This window comes from Phyllostomus discolor, chromosome 9 (genome assembly GCF_004126475.2).
Source record: "Phyllostomus discolor isolate MPI-MPIP mPhyDis1 chromosome 9, mPhyDis1.pri.v3, whole genome shotgun sequence".
In the NCBI taxonomy this organism is placed as follows: domain Eukaryota; kingdom Metazoa; phylum Chordata; class Mammalia; order Chiroptera; family Phyllostomidae; genus Phyllostomus; species Phyllostomus discolor.
This window is the reverse complement of record NC_040911.2, coordinates 89,426,205-89,453,738: the sequence shown is the minus strand read 5'-3', so window position 1 is coordinate 89,453,738 and position 27,534 is coordinate 89,426,205. Positions and strand designations below refer to the sequence as shown.

Sequence of the window (27,534 nt, the reverse complement as noted above, 5' to 3'; positions counted from 1 at the left end):
GGCATGGGGCGCAGGGGCCTGGGGGGACTGCTGCTGGAAGAAGCTGGATTTGAAGGTGCAGGGCACCCCGTCTCCCAGGGTGGCTGACCCACATTCTCGCTGACCTCTCAGCCTTACGGCTCATCAACTCCATCCTCCCCTACCTGGCTGCCTGAGTGACCCGCCTGAAACTTAGAGAGGAGCACGGTGCTCTCAGATGACAAACCCCTACCAGCTCTTCAGGACGACAAACTCAGTTGGAATCTGACCCCCATTCACTTTCCCAATAGAATCTCCCTCCCTCCCTAACACCCTACATCCACCTGTCTATCCATCCATCCATCCATCCCTGTTAGTTTTCTATCAATGCATAACAAATTGTCTCCAGCTCAACGTCTGAAACAACAATAATCATTTCCCAGTGTGTCTGGGGATCAAGTCTGGGAAGCAGCTTAGCTGGCTGGTTCTAGGTCAGGGTCTCTCAAGAGTTTGCAGTCAAGTTGTCAGCTGGGCACGGGCAGCCATCTGAAGGCTTGCCCGGCTGGAGGGCCCCCTTCCAAGGAGGCTGCCCACGTGGCTGAAGTTGGCAGGAAGCCTCAGTTCCTTGCCACACGGGTATTTCCACGAGTGCCCTAACAACATGGTGGCTGTTTCCCCCACAGCAAGAGGTCCAAGAGACAGCAAGGCAGGAGCCACGTGTCTTTTATGACCCAGTCTCAAAAGTCTCACGGTGTCACTTCCTCCGCATTCAATTCTTTGAAGGTGAGTCTCTAAATTTGTGGACATGTTTCAGTATCCCCACACTCTTCATCCACCTAGTTAACAAACTTTTATGAGCGCCTGCTGTGTGCCTGGCCCTGTGAGCAGCTCCTGGTCCAGAGCCTTGAACAAATCACCTAGAACAGGCGCAAACTGAAATGTCCAGGAACTGAACCAGGTGCGGACTCTGGTGAGCTGGATACCACGGGCCTGGATGAGAGGAGAGGCTGCTGCCCGGCACCAGAAGTGTATGTGAAGCCTCTGTATTGTTAGATGTTAACAACCAATTCCGTTTTATTTTAAACCCGCCGTGTGTGACCCATACACTACCAGTTTGCAAACTCGGATGCAGCCACACTGGATGTCTCAGTGTTGTCCCCAAGCATTCCTTTATTCATGCACCAGTGCACGAGGCCGCTGTCACACATGACAGAGATGACTTGCAATCACACGCTGTGTCCTTGGCCATCTTTCTCCCTTCGGTGAGCTTCTAGTCCACCTTCCCAGCCCAGGAGCAGGTGTCCCCTCCTCTGGAAAACCTCCTCTGACCCCACCTCCTCCGACCCCTGCTCTGGGGTCTGTTACCAGCTTTCTCTCCAGGCCCCGACCACATTGGTGCCCACAGCTCTGTCACTGCACGCCCCCATCTTCTTCCCCACAAGGTGAGCTCCTGAGGGAATGAATGAAAAGACCAGCTGCAGCCCTGGCCCGAGTGGCTCAGTTGGTTGGGTATTGTCCTCCAAAGCAAAGAGTTGCCAGTTCGATTCCTGGTCAAGGCTCACGCCTGGGTTGCGCGGGTCTGGCCCCCAGTCAGGACACATGCCAGAAACAACCGATCAATGTCTCCTTCTTTTTCTCCCGCCCTTCCCCTCTCTTTAAAAATAAATACATAAAATCTCTTAAAAAACACACACACACAGGCAAATCCAGGCGTGCCATGCAGGGCCTCCCAGAGAAGGTGGTCCTGGGAGGATGAGCAGGACCTGCAGAGAGGGGTCTCCTGGCAGAGGGAGGGATGAGCAAAATCACAGAGGCAGGAAAGCATGTGTGGTGCCTGAGGCTGGCAGAGTCCCAGCTCCTTCCTGCTTAAACATTCCCCCGATGCTGCCAGGGCTCTTGGCTGCCGCCCCAGATGGCGAGGGGCAAGGTCCGCAGGCCCTGAGGAGCTCCAGGTAGAGGGAAGAGGAGAGGTGGGGTGGGGGTTTGCGGGGAGACAGCGGGGCAAGAAACCCAAGTGCTAGATGAGCCATTGATGAAGCTTGTCCCACAAGAACAAGAAAGGGCTGAACTGGGGGGACAGACAAACCCCAGGGCTGCAGGCCCCAGAGGGGTGGGTGCTAAGGGGTAGACTGTGGGGAGTTGGACAGCCCTCAGCAGCCCCTGTCTTGGGCCCTCCAGCCCCCCAGGGCCTTGGCCTTGGTTGTCATTGTCCTTGGAGCTAGACTGTTCTCCCACCCTCCACCGCAGCTCCCTTGCTGGAGGGCCTCCTTGAAGCCCACTTGCACGGTCCCCTCCACCCAGCAGCTCAGGGAATGTTTCAGTTCCTCTAGTGATTACATTGCTCCCTCCTTAATTTCCTCCATGGCTTTTCATGGCTCTAAGGAGAAAATCCAAGCTCTATGTGATCTGCAGAGCCTAGCCCGCCTCTCCCACCTCTTCCCAGCTCCGTGTCCCTCTCCCTCTGCCTCTTTGGTGCCTCCAACCTGCTCCCCTACCACAGGGCTTTTGCACATGCTGTTTCCTCTGACCGTAATGTTCTTCCCTAACTTCTTCCTCTCTTCAGATCTCAGCTTAAGCCTTCAGAGCAGCCTTCCCAGATGCTTAGGATCTACCGGGTTCCTTCAATAAGTGCTTTTCCCCTTTAACAACCGTACACCTTGTACACGATGCATTTGCTATAAGGATCCGATCCCTTACTACACTCTGAGCTATACGAGGGCAGGGCCTGTCTGCCATGCTCCCCGGCACCCAGGACACTGTCCCTGGAATAGAGTGGGCAATCAATAAACGCATCTCATGACTCCTGTCTCTTTCAAGACATGACAAATTCTCATGGCTATTGCCTCACAGAAGGCAGGGGAGGGAGCAAAGCAGAGATAACTGATTTTATTGTGCAGGCGAGAAGACTGAAGTTCAGAGAATTGAGACAAACCCCTGATCTTCCAGGGAGTTAGTGGGCAGGCAGGGACTTGAACGAAAGCCCCTGTACACTGAGTTCCTCTACCACGAAGTCGTTGTCCTGGCTGGGCGGTATGACACGGTGTGAGTCACCCCTCCCTGGGCGGACCTCCCTGCTGTAACTTAGGACAGTTGGATGAGGCAAGTTTTAAGTCTCAGGGACTCTAAGGGGTCCTGTTCTCGCAGGTTGTTTCCATCTCTCCAGGCCTGCCACCAGATTTGGGCACCCCAGGAGAGGGGGTGTGCACCCAGGTCTCCTCCACTCCCATTGCCACATCTGGCATCAGGAAGCTCATTTCAATATTCCGTTTTCCTCTGCAAGAAGAGAAGGTCATTAAGAGATAAAAGCATGTCTTTCCCGACCTTTTTCTTTCCTGTGTTTATGAAGTAGGCAATGAAAAAGGCGTGCGTTGACTTAACCTGTGTTTTCACTGGTCCCTCTCTCTGGTTCCGATGAGGAGCTTGTCCCCGTTCCAGGCAGTCCGGGAGTAGGCGTGGAACCTCTTCCGGCCAGTCGGACACAGATGCCTGGGTTCTGTGTTGAGGAGGATTCCGAGGCCGCTGTCCCTCTCCCAGCAGGCAGTGGGCAGGCAGTGGGCAGGCAGTCAGGGACTTGCCTGCGTCCAGCAGGCAATTCCACATTCGTGCATGATACCTGCCGTGAGTAGGAGAGGGCTGAGCATACGCATGTGCCAAGGATTCGCTACCTTCATAGTAAGAACAAATCAATATTTATCGAATGAATGAATGAAGTCTGAATCCCGAGACATTCTGTTTAAAGTAGGCAACCCTGGTGCCCCCTCCCCCAGTGAGGCTGTTCCCCGGTGCGATGCCCCAGTGCCTGGCCCCGGGCACGTCGGAGTGACAGAATGTCAGAGTCAATATCAGAACTGTTGTTCTGGGGACATCCGATAGGCCCTTTCAATGAATTAGTTCATTGGATTCTCGCAAAAGTGTCATGAGGATTATAATATTCATTTTATGCTGAGGAAACTGTGGCCCCAAGAGGGGAGGGACCTAGGCCCAACTACCCAGCAAGCTGGCCCCAGAGCCCACTCCCACACCACTTGCCGGAGTTCTCCACTCCACCATGGGCAAGGCCAGTGAGGGGGTTTGCTCTTTCCCAGATCTAGCGCAGCCACTGGAGCGTGATTCCGTTACTCATTTACCAAAGAGAGAGGAAATAAATCCCTGAATACGCCTTGGAAAGTCCTCTGGAAAGTCCCGGAGTGGCGTCCAACCCCACACTCAAACCTGTGTGTTTGGAGGCTGATTTCACAACCGTTGGCTACTCACACAAACAACGCCGTTTTACATGTTGTTATGTTAATTCCACCATGTGTCCGACACAGGGCAGAGCACCTCACCTCCTTGAACTTATTCAGCCCCCGCCGCAGTCCTGTGAGGAAGTAAATATTGTGCTCTGTGTCTTACCGAGGATGAATACCCGAGACTCTGAGAGGTGAACCTTCACACGCAGTATGGGACCAAGTCATACAAGGGAATGTGCATGTGTGTGTGTGTGTGTGTGTGTGTACACTTGTGGGTGCACGTGGAGCCGTACTGTGTCAGCAGAGAATGCTTTGGAAGAACAGGCATGGGAATAAAGGTGCAAGGGATGTTGGGAGGCCCAAGGGGCCGACTGTAATGACCACTTCCTGTCCATTCCCACCTTTCTTCTTTTTTTTAAATCCTCACCTGAGGATACAATTTGTTCATTCATTCATTCATTCATTCATTTTTTGGTCGTCAAATGATCTTTAATTGAAATATTCCCCTTTGTGGTTCTTAGCTAGCCGGCACTCGCCTGCCCCACTGCCGATGTCATCCGTGATGTCCTGAGGGGGCAGCCTGGACTCTGCAGCCCACAGACTGGGCCGTCCCCAGGACCTCTTTAATGGCTCCAGAGAGCTCTCTGGCTAAAGAGCGGTGCCACATCTGTCGGGCAATGTCGATAATCCCATCAGAAGTGGCATTTCCACCGTGCCTACTGCCTTCTTGCTTCTGTTTGTCTCGTGGAGGTTCTTTGAGGGCTTTGATGATCAGGGCGGAAGGCGGAAGGCACTGCCTCCGTCTGGGCCCGTCTGTCCTGCATGGTCAGTTTCACTGTCGTCCTCAGACCCTTCCAGTCCCTGGTTGCTAGGGCGAAGTCATCACCAACTGTTTTTGGAGACAGGCCCAGGGGGCCGATCTTGGGGACCAGGCTAGATGTGGCACCGACTTCCCACCAATGCACCTCAGGTGCATGACTGATCCCGTTGGGGTCAAACTTCAGCGGTTCGGTGGAGGCGGCTGGTATTGGATGAACCCAGATTCGGGACGACTGAAGAAAGTTGTATCTGCACCTCCTCTCAGCCAAAAGCCAAAAGGACATTTATTGATTTTAGAGAGAGGAAGCAGGGGGTGGAGGGGAGAGAGAAACACGATGTGAGAGAGAAACATTGATTAGTTGCTTCTGATACATATCCCTACCGGGAGATCAAACCTGCAACCTAGGTATGTGCCCTGACCAAGAACTGAACCCATAACCTTTCGGTGCATGGGATGATGCTCCAACCAACTGAGCCACACCAGCCAGGGCATCCCACTCTTCTTATGCAGTCTAATTTCCTTTCAGGTGACCAACTAGTTCTGAAATGTTTAGTGCAAGGGGACCTTGGGCACATGACCCAATTTGAATCTTTCTTTTAAAGTCTTTGAATCTAGCAAAGAGTGACAAAAGGCTTGAGATTCATTCAGGTGGAACAGGAAGGGGTTAATGACCTATTTTCTGGAAATGGAGCGCCTTGTCCAGTTCCCCATGCTGCAGTCTACCACCTGGCAGGCACCGGGCGAGCTGCGTAACGTCCTTGTGCCTCAGTGTCTTCACCCGTGAACGAGGACAACAGTAGAATTTAACTCATAATTTATACACTTAGAGATGTACTTGACACCTAGAAAGTTCTACCTTGGTGTGTCTGTCTGTCTACATGTAATTCCGTCAGTCGTGAGGGGTTTACAATTCATTCCTGCCGAGGAGACCCCTGGGGCGTGTTGCCTGCTCCTGTGCTGTCCGGAGAACAGACCCCCAGCCTTCTCGTGGACTCTGTGAGCAGCAGATGCCCGCCCAGTCCACTGTTTACCTGCTTCGCTATCTCAGACTCACTCTCTGCCGCCTGCAGACCCAGAACACTAGCTGTCATGTCAGCTCTGTCTCACTGCAAAGCTGCGGCTTCATAACCTCCGAGCTACCGCCCCCCCCCCAAGCTCTCAGTGGAATTCCGCACCTGACATCAATCAGCAAGTCTGTTTCCTCCCAAACTCATGTCTGGAATAGTAATACCCGAACCTGCAGGCCGGAGAAGGTTCATGGGATTGCTTAGTAAATAGAACGGAGGGATCCTCTGGGCTGTGCGGCATAGCGAACTGATGGGATTATTAGTCCCAAATTAACAATGGGCACACGGAGGTCCAGGGGGATGAAGGGACTTGTTAAAAGTTGCACAGCAAGGCAGACTGGCTCTTAGCTCAGGTTCTCTCTGCTAAAAGACTGATTGGCCCGTGTGCAGTGGAAGACGGGCTTTGAGTAAAAAGCCTTGGGTTTCAAATTTAGACCCTCGCCACTGCACTCCTCCTTTTCCAGTTCTTTGCTTTCTCCCAGTTTCTTCAAGCTTAATACTACCTCAGGGCCTTTGCGCACGCTGCACCTTCTGCCTAGAACTCTGTTTCTCCCCACACACTCCTCCCCCACCCTTCACCCCTTTCCTTTCCCTCTTCCCAATCTAGGATTCGCTGCCCTGCTGAGACCACCAGCCCTAAGTCAACCTCCTCACAGTTTCCAAAGTCCACATTTTTCTGTTTCCTTAACAGTTACCACATTTAGTTATTTTTTTTTTCTTTCTGTAAGTTTTCTCACCCATCTGTCCCAAAAGATTGTACAGGATCTGAGGGCAGAGACTTGGACTTGTTCTGGTCCGGGCTTGGCACCAAGTTTGATAAATGAATGGATGGATCCCACAGTCACCCAATCAGAGGTCATCTGGTTTCTAGTCTCCCTCCAACACTGGGAACAATGGCTGGGTCAGGGTCACAAAGGGGGTCATTATCTAGGAGACACAAGACACTCACACCTCACCACTGAATCTAAGAGGCTGGCATTGCCTTCATCATCACCATATTGTCATCAACCCCATTTTACAGATGCGGAGACTAAGGCTCAAGACGGTTTGTGACTGTCCCAAACCGTCCACTGGAAAGAGGCTTCTGCAAGTGGGGGCTGTTGGGGCAGGCGGCGCTGCGAGGCGGAGCTGAGAGCTCCGTGAGAAGAGGAGGGGCGGGTAGGACGAGGCCGCAGGGCCGGCTCCAGCTCCCCTTGGCAGCCGGCGAGGCCTGGAGCCGGGAGGGGGGCGCCTGGTTCTCATCACCCGCGCGGCGTTCGGGGCGGGGGACGAGGCGCGGCGCACACAAGGCCGCTGTCGCGCCACCCGGCCCACGCGGGGGAGCGGCGCGCAGACACGGGCGGGGCCTCGGGTAGCCCCCGCCCCGCCCCGCCCCTGCGGCCGCCCCTAGTTGGTGGCCCGGCCGCGCCGCCGCGTCTCTTGCCTTGTCTCTCACTGTCTCAGTTTCGCCCGTCTCTCGGGCACCTCCTCCCCCTGTTTGTCTGTCTCTCCAGCCTCCCCTCGGAGATGAGGCTGGGGTCGGCGCTCCAGGCCAGCCCGCTTCAGTGCTAAGCTGGGGAAGGGGCTGCACGGGACAGACGGACCCGCAGAAGAACTGACCCGGCGCCAGAGAGGACCTGCCGCTGCGGCTTGTAGCCCGTAACCATGGTAACGCCTGCCAAAGCCTGGACCACCTCCCTCTGTCTTCTTTTGGAGGGAGCCTAGAGGGGGTGTGGAGCGCAGACCGCGACTTTTATGCTGAGACAGCCCTCAGTGCCTCGCCAGGGCTCTGTGCGGAACTGCCTGCGCCCCCACCAGGAGGGGTGGGGCAGTGGGGAGGTGCAGAGGCCCATCTCTGGGCGACGCCCCTCTGCATTCCGGGCCTCCGTCGCTCCATCTGCAAAGTGGATGAGTAAGACTTGTAAACTTCGACATTGCCCCGTCCTACGGCCCAGATCGGAGCTGGAATCCTAGCTCTGGAGCCTTGGGCCAGACTTGGAGTGGTGTTGCATTTAGACGTGTGGCTGAGCTCAAGTTTGCCCCCTGTCCCCACACAGGGCTCAGATGGGGATGGGGGTTAAAGCCCCCGCCTCCCCATCCTAGAGCCGTCAGGCAGTGCAGGGCAAGGAGGGTGAAGGGTGAGGAGCAGAGAGGAGGAAGTTGCTCACCCAAATTTGGGGTGGTTTTGCTGGTTTAGACTTATGGCAGGAAAGTCAGATATGCACATTGCCCTGAGCTGAGGTGCTCCCATGGAAACTGGGTGAGAGGTAGGCCTAGGGGAGGGGGAGGGGGAGGGGGAGGCAACACCCACCTACCTCGACTTCCTGGGCTGGAACCTCAAGGTTTGGTCAGGCGCACGTGTGTGTGTGTGTGTGTGTGTGTGTGAGTGTGTGTGTGTATAAGAATGAAAGAGACTCTGTTTTAAGAGGATCCGGGCCCAGCTCCAGATGGGCGCAGGGGCCCCACGCAGACTCACACAGATCCACGGGAGTGGTGGGGACTGGGAAAAGGGCCTCGAAGACAGGCCAGGGTTTAACCCTGTGACTTGATCTTCCAGGTTGAACTTGTGTGGGTTTTCACTCTGTGCATGTCCACACACGGAAGAATTCTGTCCAGAGGAGTGTATACACACACACACACACACACACATACACACACAAAGCATGGGAATCCTACTGATTCCCACGGCTGAGCACACGTGCCCTCTCACACACGCAAGCCTTGTCCACCTGCCCTCCCACACTGCTAAAACATGGACACACACCCGCATACACACCACAGGTGTACTGCACACCAGGCTCCTAAATTCGCACCCCAGCAGGGCAGGTGCACGCGCCTGTGGCTGTTAGAGCCTTTGACAGTAATCATGGTGACCCGATGTTGTTCACCTCGCACCACTGCGAGACCCTGCCCCAGGCAATTCACCTGCGGGAGCTGGTATAACTCCCACCAACTCTGAGTGTGCCCGCTGGTATTCCCACTTCACAGACGGGGACCTGAGGGTCTGGGAGCTTGAGTGGCTGCCGAGGTTACCCTACCAGGGTGTCAGAGCGAGAACAGCATGAATTCCAAACCTGCACTCAGTTGTCAAGGGGTTTGCCACACCTTGCCTGGTTTTGGACCTAGCTTAGCTATTATTTTGAGAATCCAGAAACTCCTTGCTGAGCCCTAGGCCCTGAGATCAGGGGTCAGGCGCTGGGTGGCCCTCTCAAAGAATAAGCAACTCTTTGCTGAATGGGAGGGATGGACAGATTTCCCTCCTACCGTTGTCTTTGAGTATTAAGGGGTGTCCCTTGCCCACCCCTCGGCCTCACCTCTGTACTCCAGACCCTCTTGTACTCCAGACCCTCTGACCTTGGTTCAGAGGCTCTGATGTCCCATGTCTCCTCCTGCCACAGGGCCTTTGCACATGCTGTGCTGCTGGGTGGAGCCCTTTCCCCTAATGCATTCTAATTGTCCTGTGCATCTCTAACCAAATGTCACCTCCTTAGGAAAGCCTCTCCCGGTTTTCTGACTGTCACTCTAGCCACATATCTCTCCTTCAAGAACCTGCCACAGGTGTTATTTTGGGGGGATGATTGAATTAATGGCTCTCTAGTGTTCTGAGGCAGCCCTGCATCGGAGTCTCTTATGATGAAGGGTCTTAGGGTGTACCCAGTCCATGATTTCTGTAATTTCAGTATCATCAGAACAATTTTTGCACATCCGCTTACTGGATATAAGAAATAATAAATTCTACTACTTATTACTTACTTCATATTTTTAGGTTCATAAACTTTATCAATGTAAACATATATTTAAACGGAATTTTATATCATGACCACGTAAAATCAGTATTGCTTGTCACCAACAGAAAGTAATATGTGAAAATATATACAACCGGGGCCAATCCATGTTATCAAGTCCTGGCTGGGCGAGGTTGGCTGTGCACGACTCCAACCCCGAACACTGCTCTCTTTGCGCTGACAGGAGTAATGACCAAGTGTTGAGAGGTGTTTGAGACGCACTGTCAATGAACTGAGGCCTTCTCTTTAGTGTCATCAAGAGGACCAGAAAAGAATGGGGAAAACTTCTTTACTGTGGTTTCACGTGGAGTTCATGTCCTCCCCAAATCGCGGGCCACCTGTGATCCTCTCCCACACTTTGAGAGAAACTGGTTGGACCCAATGCAGTTCACGCAACACTGCCAAAGTGTTATACCTGCTCCGTGGCAGGCCCCTGAGAGTGCCTGCTGTGTGCCAGGCCCTGTGTAAGGACCTGAGGGAGAGCTGTGTAAGCCTTGGGCGGTAAGCCACCCACTGACAATTCTGGGCTGTGTGATGGGCAGCAGGTGTCCATCCCTTTGCCTGGAAGCCCAGGTGTCATGAGAAGAGAAGAGATGCAGGTGGAACAGGGCTCTAAAGTGTGGGAGGGAGCTCACCTGATCGGGGGGCGACACAGTGCCTTCCAAGGTGGGGCCTCCACCAGGGGTCCTCGGAAGGTAGACATTATTGTATTGCTTATTTTCTGCATGCCATTTACTTTATTTTCCCATTATAGTTTGCGTTCAAGATTACTTTGTATTTGTTTCAGGTGTACAGCGTCGTGGTTAGACAGTCAGTCGTGTACTTGACAAAGTGTTCCGCTCGGTATCCCCAGTGCCCGCCTGGGCCCGCACGCAGTTATCACAGTATTACCGACTGCGTTCCCTACGCCGCCGTGCGTTCCATCCCCGGGACTGCTCTGTAACTACCGATCTGCACCTCTTCATCCCTTCACCTTCCCCACCCCGCCCCCTTCCCATCTGGCAGCCAGCACCGTGTTCTCTGCATCGAGGAGTCGGTTCCTATTTTGTTTGTTTGTTTATTTTGTTCTCTGGCGCAGAGCTGTTTCGCTTGTTCTTAAGTGAAATCATACGGTATTTGTCTTTCTCTGTCTGACTTACTTCACGCGGCATGACACCTCGGAGGCGAGACTTCAGCAGGCCCTTAGAAGAACGTTTTGTATTGTACAGCTTCTCATCTTATTTTACAGCGTGTTAGGAGATAGTCTAAGCAGAACACACATGATAGTAAACACAAATGCGTTTGTCTGAGTTGAAAACGAATTGACAGAAAGTTAAATGTGAAGTAAATAATAAACAACAGTAAGTAAACAGCAGGCGCGGATCTGTGAGTAGCAGGGGGAACTCAGCGGTGCAGCGTGTGGGTGGCTGGGCAGCGCCCGGCTGGAGTGTCCAGTGTGTTAGAGGAAGAAGGAGGGTAGGCTGATGGGCCGCCATGGCCAGGCTGAGTTGCTACGGCGATGGGGAGCCACTCAGGGTGGCTGAGCAATGGAGGGCCCCAGAGGCCACTGTGGTGGCCCAGGGGGAGCCTGGGGGCCTGGGGAAGAGGCAGCAGAACTGATAGGTAGCTGCACAGGTTCACACCCCAGCTCCACCACTTACTGACAGTAGCACCTTGGGCTCAGTTTCTTGACCTGTAAAACGAGGATAAAAACACCCATTCAGGAGACTGGCTGGGAAGATGAAATCACACAACATATGGAAAGTGTTTAGCGTAAGCCTTGACATAGAAGTCTTGCTCGGTCAGAAGCAGCTCTGCGGTTGTGATTGTTATTAGCACGCAGTCTGGGTGAGACACGGGGAACCCTGGGTGGGGGGTGGGGGGGCAGAGGGGCAGGAGCGAGAGGAACAAACACAGAACTCAGGCTCGGAGAGGGACAGTGACCTGCTCGAGGTTACACCAGTGATGCGTGACAGAGCTGGGCTTGAATACCCGCTTGCTTCTCAGTTCGCAGCAACTGGAATGTTTTTTCCAGTTTCTGAAAGGTTTTTTTTTTTTAAATAAAGAGCCAATTCTCACTCATACCTCCACCCACACAAAAATAAGGATTGGAAGCAGGAGAAGTTTTAGTTGGACGTGGGCAAGAGCTTTCTGGCGGTCGGAGCGACGGAATGCTGGCTGTGGAGTCTCCAGCCTGGACAAGTTGAAGAGGACTGTTCCAGGTAGCTGAGGCTGGTGGCCGCAGCCTGGTCCCTCCTGAGGACTGACTGTGTGTGGCTCGCAGACAGGTTCGCTTTGGCCAACTTTGAAAAAAATTGGGAGGTTTTACTGAAGTAACAGCGGTCCTAGAAGGCAACACTCATCTCGAGCTGTTGAGACAAGGCATTTGCTCCAGGCCCCATGGCTCCCTGTTGCCTCCCGGGCCCGAGGGTGACTGCCAGGTGCCAGCGGGGCCGGGGGGCGGGGGGGAGGGGGGGAGGCTGTTTTCTCCCACCTGGCTCCCTTTGTCTTCCAGGCCCCTGCTGGTGTAGACTCTCCCTGGGCCAAATTACACCTTGAACTCTAGAATGGCTTTGCTGGAAGGGCCCTGGGGGATGGGGAAACCCAATGCCCCCGTTTTGCACGAGGGGAAACCGACGCCATGCCAGTGTCGCCCAGCGGGTCAAGGACGCCACCCCAGTTTCCCCAGGCACTGCGGCCATGGTGGGGACAGGGGCTGAGGGCGGCCCTAACGCACTGCCGACCTTGGGGTTCTCAGGCCCCCCTCTTCCCCAGCGAGGAGGTGCGGATGCCAGGTGATACTGGAATTTGGCCTGTTGGAGCCGATGATAAATCTAGACCTTTAAGGAAAGTTCAGCCCACGTCTCAGGAGACCCGACTAACCACATCTGGTGAGGCCATTTAAAGAGAGAACCAGCATTACACACACACAATCACACTTTTATTCCCCCGCCCCCTTGATTGTAAAAGCTCTGCAAGCTGGTTACAGAGTGTTTGGAAAATCCAGCGAAGTTACGAAGAAAATGAAAACGTGCCTTTCGAGGCCCCTGCCCCTCACAGCCCTCGGGGGGAACCCCAGTTAACAACACTCTTTGATGGTCTCTTGGCTCACACACGGTCTTCCACGGTGGAGAGCAGTTGGTGTGGGGATTTCTCTTTTAAAAAACGCCAATAGTCAGAACGGTAGTTACTCTGGGGGTCGAGGGGAGGGGGAGGCTGTCTGGGAGGGGCCTCTTTCTGGGGCAGCGGGAACCCTGAATGTGGATCCGGGGAGTAGTCACAGGAGGTACGTCTGACACAGGTGAAAATGTGCCCACCTGTGCACACCGTATTTGTCTGTTGTGCTACATAAGGTGATACTCAGGATTACAGTAATAACGGCGGCTCGTTACAAAGACACGGAGAAGGAAGTACACAAAACCTTACTCTTCTCTCGTCCCGTGCCCAGAGGGAACTGCTGGGGACCGCTACTGCTCTGTGTCCTCTGTGTGGCACCACACAAGGTCCCCACATCGGTCCCGAAGGTCCATGAGCATCGTAGGAGGTGCCGGCTCTGCGGGCTGGGTTCCGTTGGTCTCCGGGGGGAGGGGGGGCTCCTTCGCAGGCCCTGGGGTGCAGGGGAAGGGCCCAGGCTGCACACTGGCTCTGCGTGTCTCTCGTCTTCCTTCCCAGCTCTCACACTGTCCCCCGCCTGGGCTCCTGCCGAGGAGCAGTTAAAGGCCCAGCCGGGCTGTGCTCACCGAGAAGGAATGGAAAGGCGTCGATTAAGTTTCATGGAAATCATTTTGAGGGGCCCACGTCTGGCCGGCGGTGTTTGGGTTCCTGTGGTCCCGGGCTGGGCTGCCAGGTTGATTGTAAATGGAGAGTCGCCAGCTTTCCTTCCTGCAGCCGCCTGGCCCCCTCCACGGCGCTTCCCCCCAACGCTTGGACAGCTTATGAGCCCCCGGGGTTCAGGCCTGTAGCAGGTAGTGCTCTGGCCAAGAGCTCGGAGTCCTGTTAACTTGGAACACTCTTTCTTGTTCCTGGCTGCCCCTTCAATGGTTACCGTGTGCCGGCAGTTGAGCCGATCTGTGCAAGCCAAGGGCGTCCCGGCCTGCGAGCGAGCCTCAGTCTGTGAGAGGTAAACAGCTTTTTTAGGCCCCACTTGAAACGGCACGAGACAGAACCCCCGCCAAGGCTGGTGGCCGCTGGTGGCCGCAAGACAGACCAAGCACAAAGGGACCGGAGGAGAGGGCAGATCCAGACTCGGGTTGGATTCTGGCTCTGTCTTCTCTCAGGGAACTTGGGCAAAATCAGCCTCAGTTTCTTTATCTGCAGAGTGGGATGTGCCTGCTTCAGCCCCTGAGATCCTTGGGTGGCCAAGCCAGTGAGTAGGCGTGGAGGGCCTGGGGCACCCTGGGCGTCTGGAGACCGTTGTTCTTGGAGTGACAGTTCTGGAAACTGTTGTTCTTCTTGGAGTGACAGTTCTGGAAACTGTTGTTCTTCTTGCGGTGACAGTGAGCAGAAGGGGCCAAGAGGGGGACGGTGTCTCTACACACAGGCTGGGACTTGAGCTTTGTCTGACAGGATGGGTAAAAAAATAATTAATAACAATAACAGCAACACCTTTTGCTTCTCCCAAGATCTCCTGCGTCGGTCCTCTCCTCGTGTCTGCAGGTGCACCTCTGAGCAAGACAGGACAGGGACTGGAACCCCATTTGCAGGTGGGGGAGCTGCAGCCCCCCGAGGGAGAGGGGACTTAGCTCCCTGCTCCCCGAGACTGGGATGCAGGCTGCAGCCGGGGCACAGGGTGCCCCAGACTGGAGCTAGATGACATGGAATCGAGTGGCGAGAGAGGGTCGGTCCCTTCTGAACTCTCCTCTGGTTTTCTAGGCCCGGGGAGGAGGCTGCCTTCATGGCGAGGTGCCTTGAACACCTTCTGGTGCATTCAGGGCAATATTTTTTCTAGAAGAAAGGGAGAAAACTCGTTTAGCCTTTAGGAGGTGACCCGCTGTCTCTAGAACTTACTAGCAGTATTTACATTCATTGCTTACTTTTTCTATTAAAAAATAGTTTATTTTTATAGAAGTAGAGCAGTAAAATTAAATATTTTATGTGAGGAATGGATATTTATTATTTAGTTTTATTATCTTATTTATATAAATATATAAATATATAATTATATGATATATACTATAGCTATGATAATAATAAATGTAAATATACTTATATAAATAAAATAGTATGAAAACCACCCAATGCATCACTGGCTTATTTTTGGAGCTTCGTTCTATTTATGCCAGTTGGTATTGATTTTTCAGTTTAAAGTGGTGATATAATAGTAACTATAATATGAACACAAAAATAGCGGTGAAGGCTCTTGCTTAATGAGAGCTTATTAAATGGTAGCCCCATGCAGATAATTTACGTTTATTGTATCACTGAATCTCCCTGAACTCTTTAAGGCAGGTACGATTATAACCTCTAGTATTATCAATGAGGAAACTGAGGCAGACAAGCATTAAGTAATTTGCCACGTCACATAATTAGTCAGTGGCAGAGACAGAACTTGAACTTGGGCAATCGGGCTGCGTTCTCACAACCGGTATGGTGACAGAGAGTCTCCCTTTAAAGTGCAATTATCTAAGTCTTTAAAAAGCTGAGTGGACTTGGAGAAAAACAGCAAGTGCTAATGGTACAGATGATGCTAAGATATGCTAAAATTCATGAAGGGGGCAGCGAATGGCTAAATTTCCCAAAACAAAATGAAACAAACTGAGGCCACGTCCACGTGCCCACGAAGAAAGAGGCCCAGAGAAGGGAGGCACCCAACCGAGGGGGCACAGTGAACGGGAGCCCAGGGGACCGCTGCCCCAGGGAAAGCTGGGCGGAGTGGGGAGGGGGCGTGGCCGGGGAGGGCTGCCAGTCAAACTGACTCGGCGTGTCTGAACTGACGCAGCGTGTCTGTGTTCGCGGGTGCCAGACACGGTCCTCTGACTCCCTGCTACCACTGCTATCGTTGGGACTGCATGGGCGGGGGCTAAATAACTCTGGGGTCTAGCCTTGCTGGGGGGAGGCATTGAAAGAGGGGACCAGGCCAGATGAGCCAAGTGGTCTAACGAAGTGAAGACCCTCCCCCACCTCTGTGTGAATTGAAACGAGGCCCTCCGGGGCAGCGCTCTCTCTCGACACCGGGGGCCTCTGGTACGCCGTCCCCACTGAGCCTGCCACCGCGACAGTGCCAGCCCCTCTCTCCTTCAGAGGGGGCTGTGGGCATCCATCCAAGCATTCCACAAGCAGGCCTGGGGGCCGCCCTGTACCCAGCACTGTTTCGGTGCTAAAGACACCGCGGGGACACTGGCGTTTGTCTAAGTGCCCTGGGCTCACACCCCCTGTTCTGTAGCTTCCTGGCATTAGAATCTTGCTGGGGTTGAGAAATGCCACCTCCCTCCTCCTCCAGGGCTTCGTCTTATTCCCCTGTCTCCAGGGGCCTCCATTATGTAAATGAGGGTTCTTATTTATTCTCCTCTTCCCTGACATTCCTCAGGGATTGGTGGACTCAGAGCCCGCAGCCAGTCTGGGCCAACCAGAATGGCCTCCAGGACCCTTCCTACAAGTTAAAAATCATAACTATAGGTTCTGTTATTGTATCAGAATGGAAACCTCTGACCTTGACCCGCTTGCCTGTGTTACAGATGGAAAAGCTGTGGTTGAGACAGGCACATTTTGTTCAATTTTCCACAGCATTTGCTGAGCGCCTATTCTGTGCCAGGGACTGAAGACCCTAGAGGAACAGGGCCAGTGCCTGCCGTGTCCGTTTCTGTTGCTGCCGAAGATCACAAGCCCAGCAACTTAAAGCCGCGTGAATCAATTACCTTGCAGTTCCATGCAGCACACGTCCAACCCGGGCCTCGCCGGGCTCATGTCAAGGTGTTGGCAGGCTGCATTCTTTCCCGGAGACCCCAGGAGAGAGTGTTTGCTTGTTTTCCAGCCTCTGAGAGCCGACCACATGCCTTGGCTCTTCCTCCATTTTCAATGCCAGGGGCTTCTCAACGCTCAGATCCTCCTTCCACAGCCGCATTCCCCACCCACTCTTGCGTTGTCTGCACCTTCTTGCACTTTTCAGGGCCCTTGTGACGGAGTTCGCCTGGATAATCCAGGATAACCTCCTTATTTCAGGCCAGCTGATCATCAACCTTTATTTCATCTGCAACATTGATTCCTCTTTGCGATGTAAAGTAACGCGTTCTCAGGTTCCAGGGATTAGGGGATGGGTATCTTTGGGGACCGTTATTCTGCTTGCCATTCCTGTCCTCGGGGAGCCTGGGGTCCACTGGGGAAGACAACAATCAGTGTGGAAGCCGCTATGACAGGGACACCTCGGAAGCCCAGAAAAGGGGACACGTGGCCCAGGGAGGTGGGGAGAGGGAGGTCAGAGGACATCTCGGGGAAGCGATGAGGGCTGGCCTGAATCCTGAAGAATGAGAAGGAGCCGGCCAGATGGAGAGGGTATGAAAGTGGAAGGCATCCTGGGGGAAGGAGCGGCTTGTGCAAAGGCCCAGAGCTGACCGACTGAGAGAATGAGCGTGTCGTTGTGGCAGAAGCACGAGAGAGGCAGCAGGGCTGGGGTGAGACCGCAGAGCTGCACAGTGGTGAGGCCACGGGGGGCCTGGGGACCTGGAGGCTGGCGCTTTCTGAAGGCAGTGGGTTGGGGAGCCTTTCAGGTTTGGGGCAGGAGACGGAGGGGGTCGGGTCTGCATTTGGGAAAGGTTACTCTGGGGTGCTGGGGGAGAACGGCTGGAAGTGAGGCTGGCCAGAGGTCGGAAGCCAATGAGGAGGCAATTCAGTGGGACAGATGTGGGGACCTGGGTCAGGAGGGGGCAGGGGACAGCACAGAGCAGAGCGAGTATGTCCGTGAGCTGTTGCAGGAAAGAAGACTGCATAGCACATGGCTGGGGGTTGTTTGTGGGCAGGGGAGGCGGGAGGAGTGGGCGGCATTAGGAGCAGATTTCTTGGCCTAGCAGCCGACTGGATGGTGGGGCCATGACTGACATAGGGACGTGGGGGGGAAAGTAGGGTTAGGGAGGTACTGGCTTGGGTCTGATCTGTTGGTGGCCTGTGTCTGATAGGCGTCTGGGGGAAGTATCCAGAAAGCAGCTGGCTAGATGAGTCTGGAGCTCACAGACCACTTATATTGATTTGTATCAGTCAGTTGTTGCTGTGTAACAAACCGCCCCAAAACTCAGTGGTGAAAACAGCCACCGCTCATTGTCACCCAGACACTTCATGCTGACTGGGGCTTGTCTGATCTAAGATCAGCATCACTGGTAGCTGCAGGTCTACAGGTCAACCAGGTGGTGGGATTCGGGGATGCTGACCTCCCCTTGCCCTCTAGCCCTGACCTGGATGCTTCCCTTCATTTTCCTCTCCACCTTGGACCAGAGAATGGCATTTGAGCCATGACCTGCAGGAAGTGAGGGAATGCTGATGTCTTGAGGAAGAGTATTGTAGGCAGAAGGAACAGCCAGTGCAAAGGCCCTGCGGTGGGATTGTGTCTGGGTGTTGAAGGAACAGGAGAGAAAGCCAATGTGGTTGGAAGAGGTGAGCGAGGGGAAGGAGCAGGAGAGGAGGTCAGAGAGTTAGCAGAGCCTTGATCACATGGGGCCTGGAAGGTCATGGGACGTGGCCACCACCCTTGTTATTACTGCTACTGTCACTTTTCACCCTCTTCTCCTGTCCCCCACAGGACCCCGCATCCCTGGACACAGCCATTCAGAACGCCCTGGCAGGCCTCTACCCGCCTTTCGAGGCCACAGCGCCCACTGTCCTGGGGCAGGTGTTCCGTCTCCTGGACTCTGACTTCCAGGGCGATGGGCTGAGCTTCCTCCTGGATTTCCTGATCCCGGCCAAGCGCCTGTGCGAGCAAGTGCGTGAAGCAGCCTGTGTAAGTCGGAAGGGATGCCCTCCACATGGAGTGGGAAGGTCACGCGGCCCTTTACTCTCTGACAACTAGGAAGAGTCTTTCACATCTGCACATTCACTAACGGGGAGGAAGGCCTGGATGAGGGGCGTCCTTGTGGGCTCCCTGGCTCCAGGAGCCTGCCCTGGGGCTGGCACTGTGGGCATCACCGGGCTAGAGAATGTTCCAGACGTTCCCCGGTGCCCTTGAGGCCTTTCTTCCCAGACCCCTTCAAACCCAGACCTCAGGGGGGTGTCTTCTGACGCAAAGTGAAAATAAAAGTGTTTTAGGCAAGACTCATTAACTGTAAATGGTGGGTCCTTACTCGGAAGGGGACAGGGTGGTCTGGCCTCAGGCCCAAATTTATTCACTTTCCCTTAAGGATCCTGTGTGTCTCTGTCTCTGTCTGTCCTTGCTTGCCAGCATCATGCTTACGGGCTACGTGTTCCCACAAGGTGGAGCCCAAGGCAGTTCTGGGATCAAATCCTACTCTGAAGAGGAAGCTAATAACTCTTCCCCATCAGCTGCAGATAGAAACACTGCAAGGAAGGATCCTGACTGGGCAGGCTTGGGTCCTATGCCCATCCCTGGGCCAATCACAGCAGCCAGAGGAGTAGGGTACCAGGATTGGCCAGCCTCGGGTCACATGCTTACTTCTGTGGTCAGAGGGCAGAGATTGTTTCAAGAAAAGGGTAGGGAGAGGCCTTTGGAGACCCAATCCTCAGATACCCCCTGCTGGAACTTGCCCACACCCTTCACCGGGTTGCCACCTGTGCCCTGCCATGCTGTAATAATTAATGCCCATCCTCCTGCCACCCAGCCTCAAGAATCACTGAGAGGGTCTTAGGCCCCACCAGTCTTTCCTGAATTGCCGATGCCTGTCAGGGACATGACATATCACAGCAAAATGCAAGGATGCGGACCATGTGCATCATTTCAGTGGTAGAAAGAAATGCACTGTGGCAGCTAAAAGTCCAGGCTTAAGCGCCAGCATTAGAGATGGTTGGAACTGGAAGGAAACCGAGATCATTCATTTAACATGCTTAGCACAGTGCCTGGCATGTAGAAGTAGCTCCACGCGCATGCGTTGTCATTCTACGGAAGGAAGCCCCTGTGAAACATTTGCAGCCAAACTCCACGTATCCACACTGCGTGATTTCACGCACATCCGCCCTCAGCCTCCTTCTTCTCCCCGACACGCTCCACAGCCGCCCAGTTCCTTTGTTTGGCCATTAAAACTGCATTTGCACCTTCCCCTTCCCCATCTCTCCCAGGGACAAGGGTCGCAACCTTCCCGTTTCTTTATTTTTAATTATAGGCAACTTTGCTTTCATTGTAATTATAGGTGCATTAGTGTCACCTCCAAGAAGTGGGTAAGTGGTAGGGTGGAGTTAACTGTATGGTTTCAGGGCCACGGAAACCCCAAGTTCTTATCCAGGCTGGACAGCCAGGTCTACAGTGTAACTGATATGAACTAGTTTATCAAGTTGGGGTAGAAGTACGGTCAAATCTCATTATTTCCCCAACTAATAATTCCAGGAGACACCTGCTTAATTAGCAGGAAGCAGTGCCTCCCACAAACACATCCAAATTACCCAAGATTATCCAGGATTTACTCCATCTACAGGAATCAGACTTCCAAAAGCCAGGTGGAGAATAACCTGTTGTCAGTCCGGCGGAGTGTTCTTTCTGTTGTGGCCACATGGCGTCGCTGTTGAACACTGGTCCCGCGCAGCCCTCTGAAGGGGCTGGCTAAGCCGGATCACTGGGTCCCATCACGGGGTTCAGGCCTGCTCCGGGGTGACTTGCTGTGTCTACTTGTACCCAGAATTTGCTGGCATGTACCGTTAAAACAATTTTTTAAATATTTTGCTTCTCCTGCTATGTTGTTACCACTAATGGCAAATAAACAATTAATAAACAAACAAACACACAAATAATATGCATTCAAGCCCAGAACCGAATTCAAGGTCAGAGTCCCTGACTTTCCCTCAGGCTTGTTTATACTTCACTTTGTAACTTCTCTGCTCAGAAGTTAGGGAATGATGTAAAAGCAGTAAATGGCCTGTTTATTTTTTCAGTCGAAAGTCCCCACACTTTTCCACAGAGTAAGTGTTGTCAAAGGAATTAGTGTTTATAGAACCCACGTCTTTTACACACAGGTGTCATATCAAGGTGCATGCCATTGCCCGTACTTCTCGTACCAGCCCAACAACGCAAATCCGTGTCATCATTCCCATTTGCAGATAGAAAATAAGGAAGCTCAAAGGAGCTGAGCGATTTGCAGGCATCTGCCACCCAGACTGTGGGACCCATGTCCCCCCAAAGTGGAGGGCTCAGGCTGGAGCCGGGGTGAGGGGAGTCTGGACGGACAGACAGGGAGGAGAATGGAGCATGTGTCAGCAGAACGATCCTCCTGGGAAAGGTGCTTGCTAACCAGCGCCTGGAACTCGAGCTCGCCCCCCTTGGGCCAGCGGGCCAGCGGGCCAGCAAGTGTGTTTAAGGTCAGGGCCGGGACCAGGGTGAGGCAAGGGACACCAAAGGTGGAGTGTGGCCGAGGTGCTCACTCTCTGGGCTGTGAGATGTGCAGGCCCCTGACAGAGGGGCCTGGGCACCTCTCTTCCTCACCTGAGCCCTGGCCTGTTCACCGTTCCTTCTTGGAGCCGGGAGGGAGCGGACCCCCCGGTGGGGCTTTCGGACTCTCTGACACCCTCCCCGTCTCTCCGCAGGCCCCCTACTCACACTGCCTCTTCCTGCACCAGGGCTGGCCGCTGTGCCTGCAGGACAAGGTCGTGGTCCACCTGGCCCCCCTCAACCCCCTCTTGCTGCGCCAGGGCGACTTCTACCTTCAGGTGGAGCCCCAGGAGGAGCAGTCCGTCTGCATCAGGGTCAAGTGCCTCACCTTGGACCTCCGCACAGTGGACACGAAGCCTGTTCCCGTGTCATCCTACCCGACACTTTTCACCCAAGAGTGGCTGGAGGCCTTCAACAGTGACTTTGAGGGAAGTCCGCTGCACAACTGCCTGGTAGCTTCAGAGCAGGGGATCAGCCCTCTGCCCTGGGCCAAGATAACCAGCCCGGAGTTTGTGGATGACAAACCCCAAGCAGCAACTGTCCTCTCCCCGGCCTGTGGGTCCCTTCAACTGGAGGCGCTCGATTTGAGCAGCCCACAAGGGCTGCACCAGGCCAGGTCCCCGGGAAGCCAGGTGCTTCCTGGCCAGAGCTTGGCCAAGGATAAGGGCAGGGCATGTGGGATTAAATACCCAGGACTCATCAAGGTGGAGCAAGCCAGGCCTGGGGAGGTGGCCTTCAGGGTGGACGATGTGGCCAGCCAGGACTTAGAGGGAGATTATGTGGCTCTCCTGGGCTTTTCCCAAGAGAGCAGAGGAGAGTCTCTGAGTGAGGAGGTGGACGCGTCCCATGGGTGTCCTGTCGGGGCACTGGAGGGTCTGCCTGGGACTAAAGAAATCCCTTTCTCTCAAAGGGTGCTGCCTCTCCCGGGGGCCAGTGGGGGGCCTTCCCTGGGGAAATGTGCTTGTGCAAAGCCAGCGGGCACGGAGGAGGAGTCCGGTGTTTTGGGCTTGAGGAGGAAGGTCAACCATAAAGCCCCCTCCCACAGCTCAGAACACCAGCCCCCAGAGCCCTACCTCGACACCCTTGAGAATCCACTGCACTGTGCCGCTGGCCTCAGGACAGGTGTCTCAGAAGAGCCAGCTGCCTCCAAGACAGGGGAACCTCTGGGAAATGCAGAGAATGTGGTCCCGCCCAGGCCTGGACCAAAACAGACCTCCTCTCCCCGGCTGTGCCCAGCTTCTCCTCCTGCGGCTCCGGCCCTTGAAACCAAAGCGGGAGAGAGGACCAAACAGGGAAACCGGAGATCTCCCAAGCCCGTGACTGGTCCGGGTCGAAGCACCCCCTCTTCCAGATCCCCCACTCTTGGCCTCAAGTTCTCATTCTTGAAGGGGCAGAGGCAAGCCCCCGCACCCCCAGAGAAAGCCTTGCTCCAGCATGACGGGCCCTGGAAGGTCCTGTGTTCACTCTACTCTCACAAGCCCAGCCAGGCCAAGTGCTCGGGGAAAGGTAAGGTGCCCGCTTGCTCGGCTGGATGGGGGAGCTGTTCTCTGGGTGGGGTCAAGCGACAGGGTGGTGCAGGCTGTCTGGGACAAAGACCCATCTGGGCTGCTCACGCTCAGCACGGAGAGTGAGTTCAGAGCACGGAGTGGCATGTCCAGAGGCTTAACATTGTTTGGCTCTGGAACTGAGCAAGGCGCTGTGACTGTGTCACGGTGGCTTGAGTCCACAGCCCAGGTTCACCACACACTGGCTGGGTGACCTTGGTCAAGGACTTAACCTCTCCAAGTTCAGGTCTCCCTCTCTGAGCAATGGAGGCCTCCCCAGCCTCACAGAGTGGTTCTGAGGTTCAGAGAGACGCCAGAAGTACGGACCTTAGCACAATGCCTGGCATGCAGTCGGAGATCAGTAGTTGTACGCTATTATTATTATTAGTCAGAAGGACATTCCCCGGCCCCCAGCCCCGAAAAATTCATCTTCTGCTTAACACCCTTTGTTGTTGCTTTTTCCAGCTGGAACAACTCAGACCAAAACATCTGGCCCAGCCGCTGACTCAGGCCCACTGACTGGGGAAAGGGCTGATTTCCCAGAAGCTTCTACAGGTCCTCCAGAGAGAGGCCCCACTGTGGAGGAGGAGCCGCCAGGGCCCGAGCTCGGGATTGGGGCTCTGAGCCTGGAGATGGTCCACTCCAGGATAGCGTGCCTGCCAGGTCCTCGGGGTTATAGGGGCAGGTGGAGGGGCAGGGAACCTGAGGTGGGGGTGGGGCCCCTGAGCATTCTCAGAAGCTGGTGAGTGTGGGAGGAGACAGGGAAAGTTCTGGATGCTTGTGTTCAGGACCGAGCCTTCCTGACACTTAGGTTTCTCGTTTTTCCAAGGAACAAGTCGGATTATACAGGATTGGGCAGAAGTATTCTAGGTTACAGTTGTTCATATGCAAAATAATACAGTAGTTAATTAATAATACAAGAACAGACTCTGTTTCATGTACTTGCAACTGTAAACCTAGTCTATATAAAAGCAAATTCTAGGTATCCATCCAAACATCCATCCATCCATCCATCCACCTACCCACTCACCCACCCACCCATCCATCTACCCATCCAATGTCCATTCATCCATCCATCCATCCATTCACCCACCTACCCACTCACCCACCCACCCACCCATCCATCTACCCATCCAATGTCCATTCATCCATCCATTCATCCATCCATCCATCCATCCACCTACCCACTCACCCACCCACTCATCCATCTATCCATCCAATGTCCATTCATCCATCCATCCATCCATTCATCCACCTACCCACTCACCCACCCACCCATCCAATGTCCATTCATCCACCCATTCATCCATCCATCCATTCATCCACCTACCCACTCACCCACCCATCCATCAAACCATCCAAAAACATGCATACCTTTGTATGTACATTCTACCTTCAGCGAGGAAGGCAAGATGAATATCTTAGGTTGGGTTCCCTAGAAACTGAGCTAGAGACAGGGATCCTTGTGACAGCGATTTATTTGATTGGAGGTTGCTCTCAGGAGAAGGCAGGTGAGGGAAGCAGGGCAGGGTCGGGGAGGAGCTAAGCAGGGGTGTGGCTTGATCCCACAGATCTAGTTCTGCCTTATGGTGCCTGGGTCTGTTGGCCACAGCCCAGGCTGACCCTGGGTTGGGATGCAGGGTGAGCCCAAGATCCGGCTCAGCCGAGAGCAATTCTTCAGAGAAGAGGGCATCTGTGAGCCATTTACAGCCAATGCCTATGGCTGCAGGGGATGGGTGTACTGGCCTGATGAGGGGGTCTGGGTGAGGTATTAACAGCACCCGACACAGGGGGCATTATCATTTATGCTTAATATTCATTCACCGTTGCAATGAATACTTATCGAACACCTGCTGTGCCCCAGGCCCCGAGCTCAGTGCTGCGGACTCAGCAGGAAACAAGTCAGATGTGTTCTCTGCTCACAGGAAGTCGAGTGGCGGAGAACATTCAGCCAGTTATTACAACTCAGTGTAGAAAACCCCTTGTGACCACGGGGCCACACGGGGCCATGGGAGGACAGTGTCTGTGTGTCCCCAGAGCCCATTCCTCGAGCTTTACCTCGCACGGCGCGCAGGACGGAGGGAGTCCAGAGGAGAGCGCGGCTGCCTCTGCACAGAGGAGGAAGTCAGGGATGGCTTCTCTGAGGAAGCGGCTTTTGAATGGGGTCTTGACGGATGAATCAGAGCTCAGAGTTAACAGGGAGGGTGAGGGTGGGGAGAAAGGGCATTTCAGGCAGAAGGACCCGGGTGGGCAAAGGCCTGATCTTGCACCAAAATTCTCACCGAGCATGTGTGTCCTCTCTCCTCCAGGTGGTCGGGACAGGGTGGGGCGGCCCCTGCTTCTGCTGTCAGCCACCCAGGGGGCCTGGGAGGCTCCATGGTGCAGGGCCTCAGAAGTCACCAAGCTGCTTTGCTACCTGTGCACTGTCCCCAGGTAAGAGGCGGGGCTGGCCAGCCGCTCCATCCCTCCAACCTCTCAGCCCGGAGCCCAGGACACACTGCTCTCCCAGCAGGGGCATAGCCAGCCCCATACATGAGGTAGGGGGCAAGCAGAGCCCTGCTGTCAGCTCCAAGAGCCCCTTCTCATTGCCCCGTCGCCGCTCTGTGCCTCAGTTTCCCCTCAGAGGATAATAACAATAATAATAATAATAATAGCAGACACTTGCGTCCCTTCTACTCTGCGTGGTCACTGAGTGCTTTCCAGTAATGAGTCCGTCGGTCCAGTCCCAGGAGGCGGAAACTGGTACCATCCCCAGTTACAGAGGGGAATGGACTCCAGTGAAATGAAACACCTGGTGCCGGTGGCCAGACACGTCGGCAGTGCCGCAGCCCTACCCCACGCCGGCCGCCTCTGGCCTTGTCTGTGAGCTGGCTCGCTGTCGGGCGTGAAGGCAGTGGGTGTATGGTCCCAGCCTGCCTGACTGTCAGAATGGCCAAGGGCTCCTGGAAGCCCACAGACTCCCTGGCCCCATCCCTTACGGCCAGATGTCTGGGGGTGGCAGTGGGGGGTGGGTAGGTGTGAAGGGTCAGTATTTTAACAAGTTCTGACAGTTGGCCAGTGTGAGAAATCTAAGGTGATCGCTGAAGAGTGCGATGTGAGCCAGTTAGGGTGTTTTGGCTGCAAGTAACAAATTCCAATTCAAAATGTCTTATCTGATAAAGAAATGTATCATTCAATGTGTCTGCCTTACAGCTCTTTGTAAGAACTTTTTAAAGGAGAGACTTCCTTCCCAGGAGTCCCCCAACAAACTTCTCATGTCTCATTGACCAGAAATATGTCAGCAGGGCCCCTATCTAAACCAATCATTGGCTATAGAAATTAGATCCCGGCCTCAACCAATCAGAAACTAGCCCTTGTGGTGGGGGGCGGGGTGAGGGGCATGGTCATATGGAGGAAGTTGGATTCTTCAACCAATGAGAGTCCTGCACACCCAAAAGGAGTGGGTGAATGCTGGATGACTTACCCACTGCAGCTGTATCCTGATTATTAGGGTGTAAGAGAGAGCTGTGTGAGGTACAGTGGGAGCACTGAAGAGAGAGCAATAGACTCTGGAGAAGAATCAGGGAGGGCTTCCTGGAGGGAGGGACACTGGATCTTGGTCTTGCAGGATGAAGAGTCCACTAGTTAATCAAGGCTTCTAGCGGCCAGTTTCCCGCACCTCCCACTAGCTCCTTTCCCCTAGAGGGCCTGGCTTATGCAGCAACACTGCCAGTTCTGCTTACCACCCGCAGGCCAGAAGATAAAACCAAGGGACTGGCAGTCCTGATTGATGCCAGGAAGCAACCGTTACATCCTGCTCTGGTCAAGGCCCTGAAGGCCACCCAGGTGAGTGGGAGATGGGCAGCATCAGCCTAGCAAGAACCAGGGGCCACTGATATTCACGGAGCCCAGGGGGCTCAGGGCTGGGTCCAGGCCCCCAGGCAGGGACGCCTAGTTGCAGCGAGCAGAAGCCCCAGCTGAAACGGGCTTAAAGAGAAAGGCTCACTGGTTCATGTGACTGACTCCACAGTCCAGGGGTTATATCCAACTGCAGGTACGGCTTGATTCGAGGGCTCAAATATTGTCACCGAGATCTGGTTCTTCTCGCTCCATTTCTGCCCCTGTTCTCCTGGGAGGGTGCCCTTTCACCCAGGCCCCTGTCTTGGTGGCATTCTGGTTCCCAACAGCTCCAAATTCACATGGCCTTTCAATCAAGTCTAGTAGGAAGGAGTGAGAGATTTTTCCCCCCAGAAGTTTCAGCAAAAGTTTCTTTGTGTCTCCTTAACCCCTCTTGGCTGAGGTGTCCATCCATCATCCAATCTCTGTAACCAGGGGAACGCAACACGCTGATTGGCTTAGACCTAGGTCACATGAGCCTCAGGAATTGAGACTGGGGGTGGGAAGAGATTCCTAACCAGCTGGAACTCGCAGCAGAGGAACTGGAAGTTTGGCTTATGCTTACCTCACGGTCTGGTCTCCTCCTCCTCATGGTACAGATGGGGAAACTGAGGCCCAGAGGGGGCAGGTCATTTAGGACGTTTGCAACACAGCTTGGGCTCGCTGCTCTCTTGATGTCCAATGGCTCACCCCCCACCCCTACCACACCACCCCAACCTCGGGGAGCCGCCCTCCCCAGCCCTGTCGCTTGCACCTTAGTGGGGAGGCCCAGTGGCTTAGTGAAG

General features: G+C 54.3%; 1 protein-coding gene and 1 pseudogene across 1 annotated transcript in view; one reads left to right on the top strand and one right to left on the bottom strand.

Moving 5' to 3' along the window:
- Positions 1–4,676: 4,676 nt before the first annotated feature.
- Positions 4,677–5,229, bottom strand: LOC114506118 (annotated as a pseudogene).
- A 2,181-nt stretch (positions 5,230–7,410) lies between these two features.
- KIAA1755 (KIAA1755 ortholog) overlaps positions 7,411–27,534 on the top strand; it is a 34,461-nt gene continuing 14,337 nt past the window's right edge. Inside the window, exons 1-6 of the mRNA XM_028524367.2 lie at positions 7,411–7,721; positions 18,543–18,740; positions 21,485–22,835; positions 23,339–23,536; positions 25,183–25,306; positions 26,605–26,698. Of these exons, the coding sequence (XP_028380168.1) occupies positions 7,719–7,721; positions 18,543–18,740; positions 21,485–22,835; positions 23,339–23,536; positions 25,183–25,306; positions 26,605–26,698 (1,968 nt within the window). The 5' untranslated portion in view covers positions 7,411–7,718. The remainder of the gene's footprint in view (positions 7,722–18,542; positions 18,741–21,484; positions 22,836–23,338; positions 23,537–25,182; positions 25,307–26,604; positions 26,699–27,534) is intronic.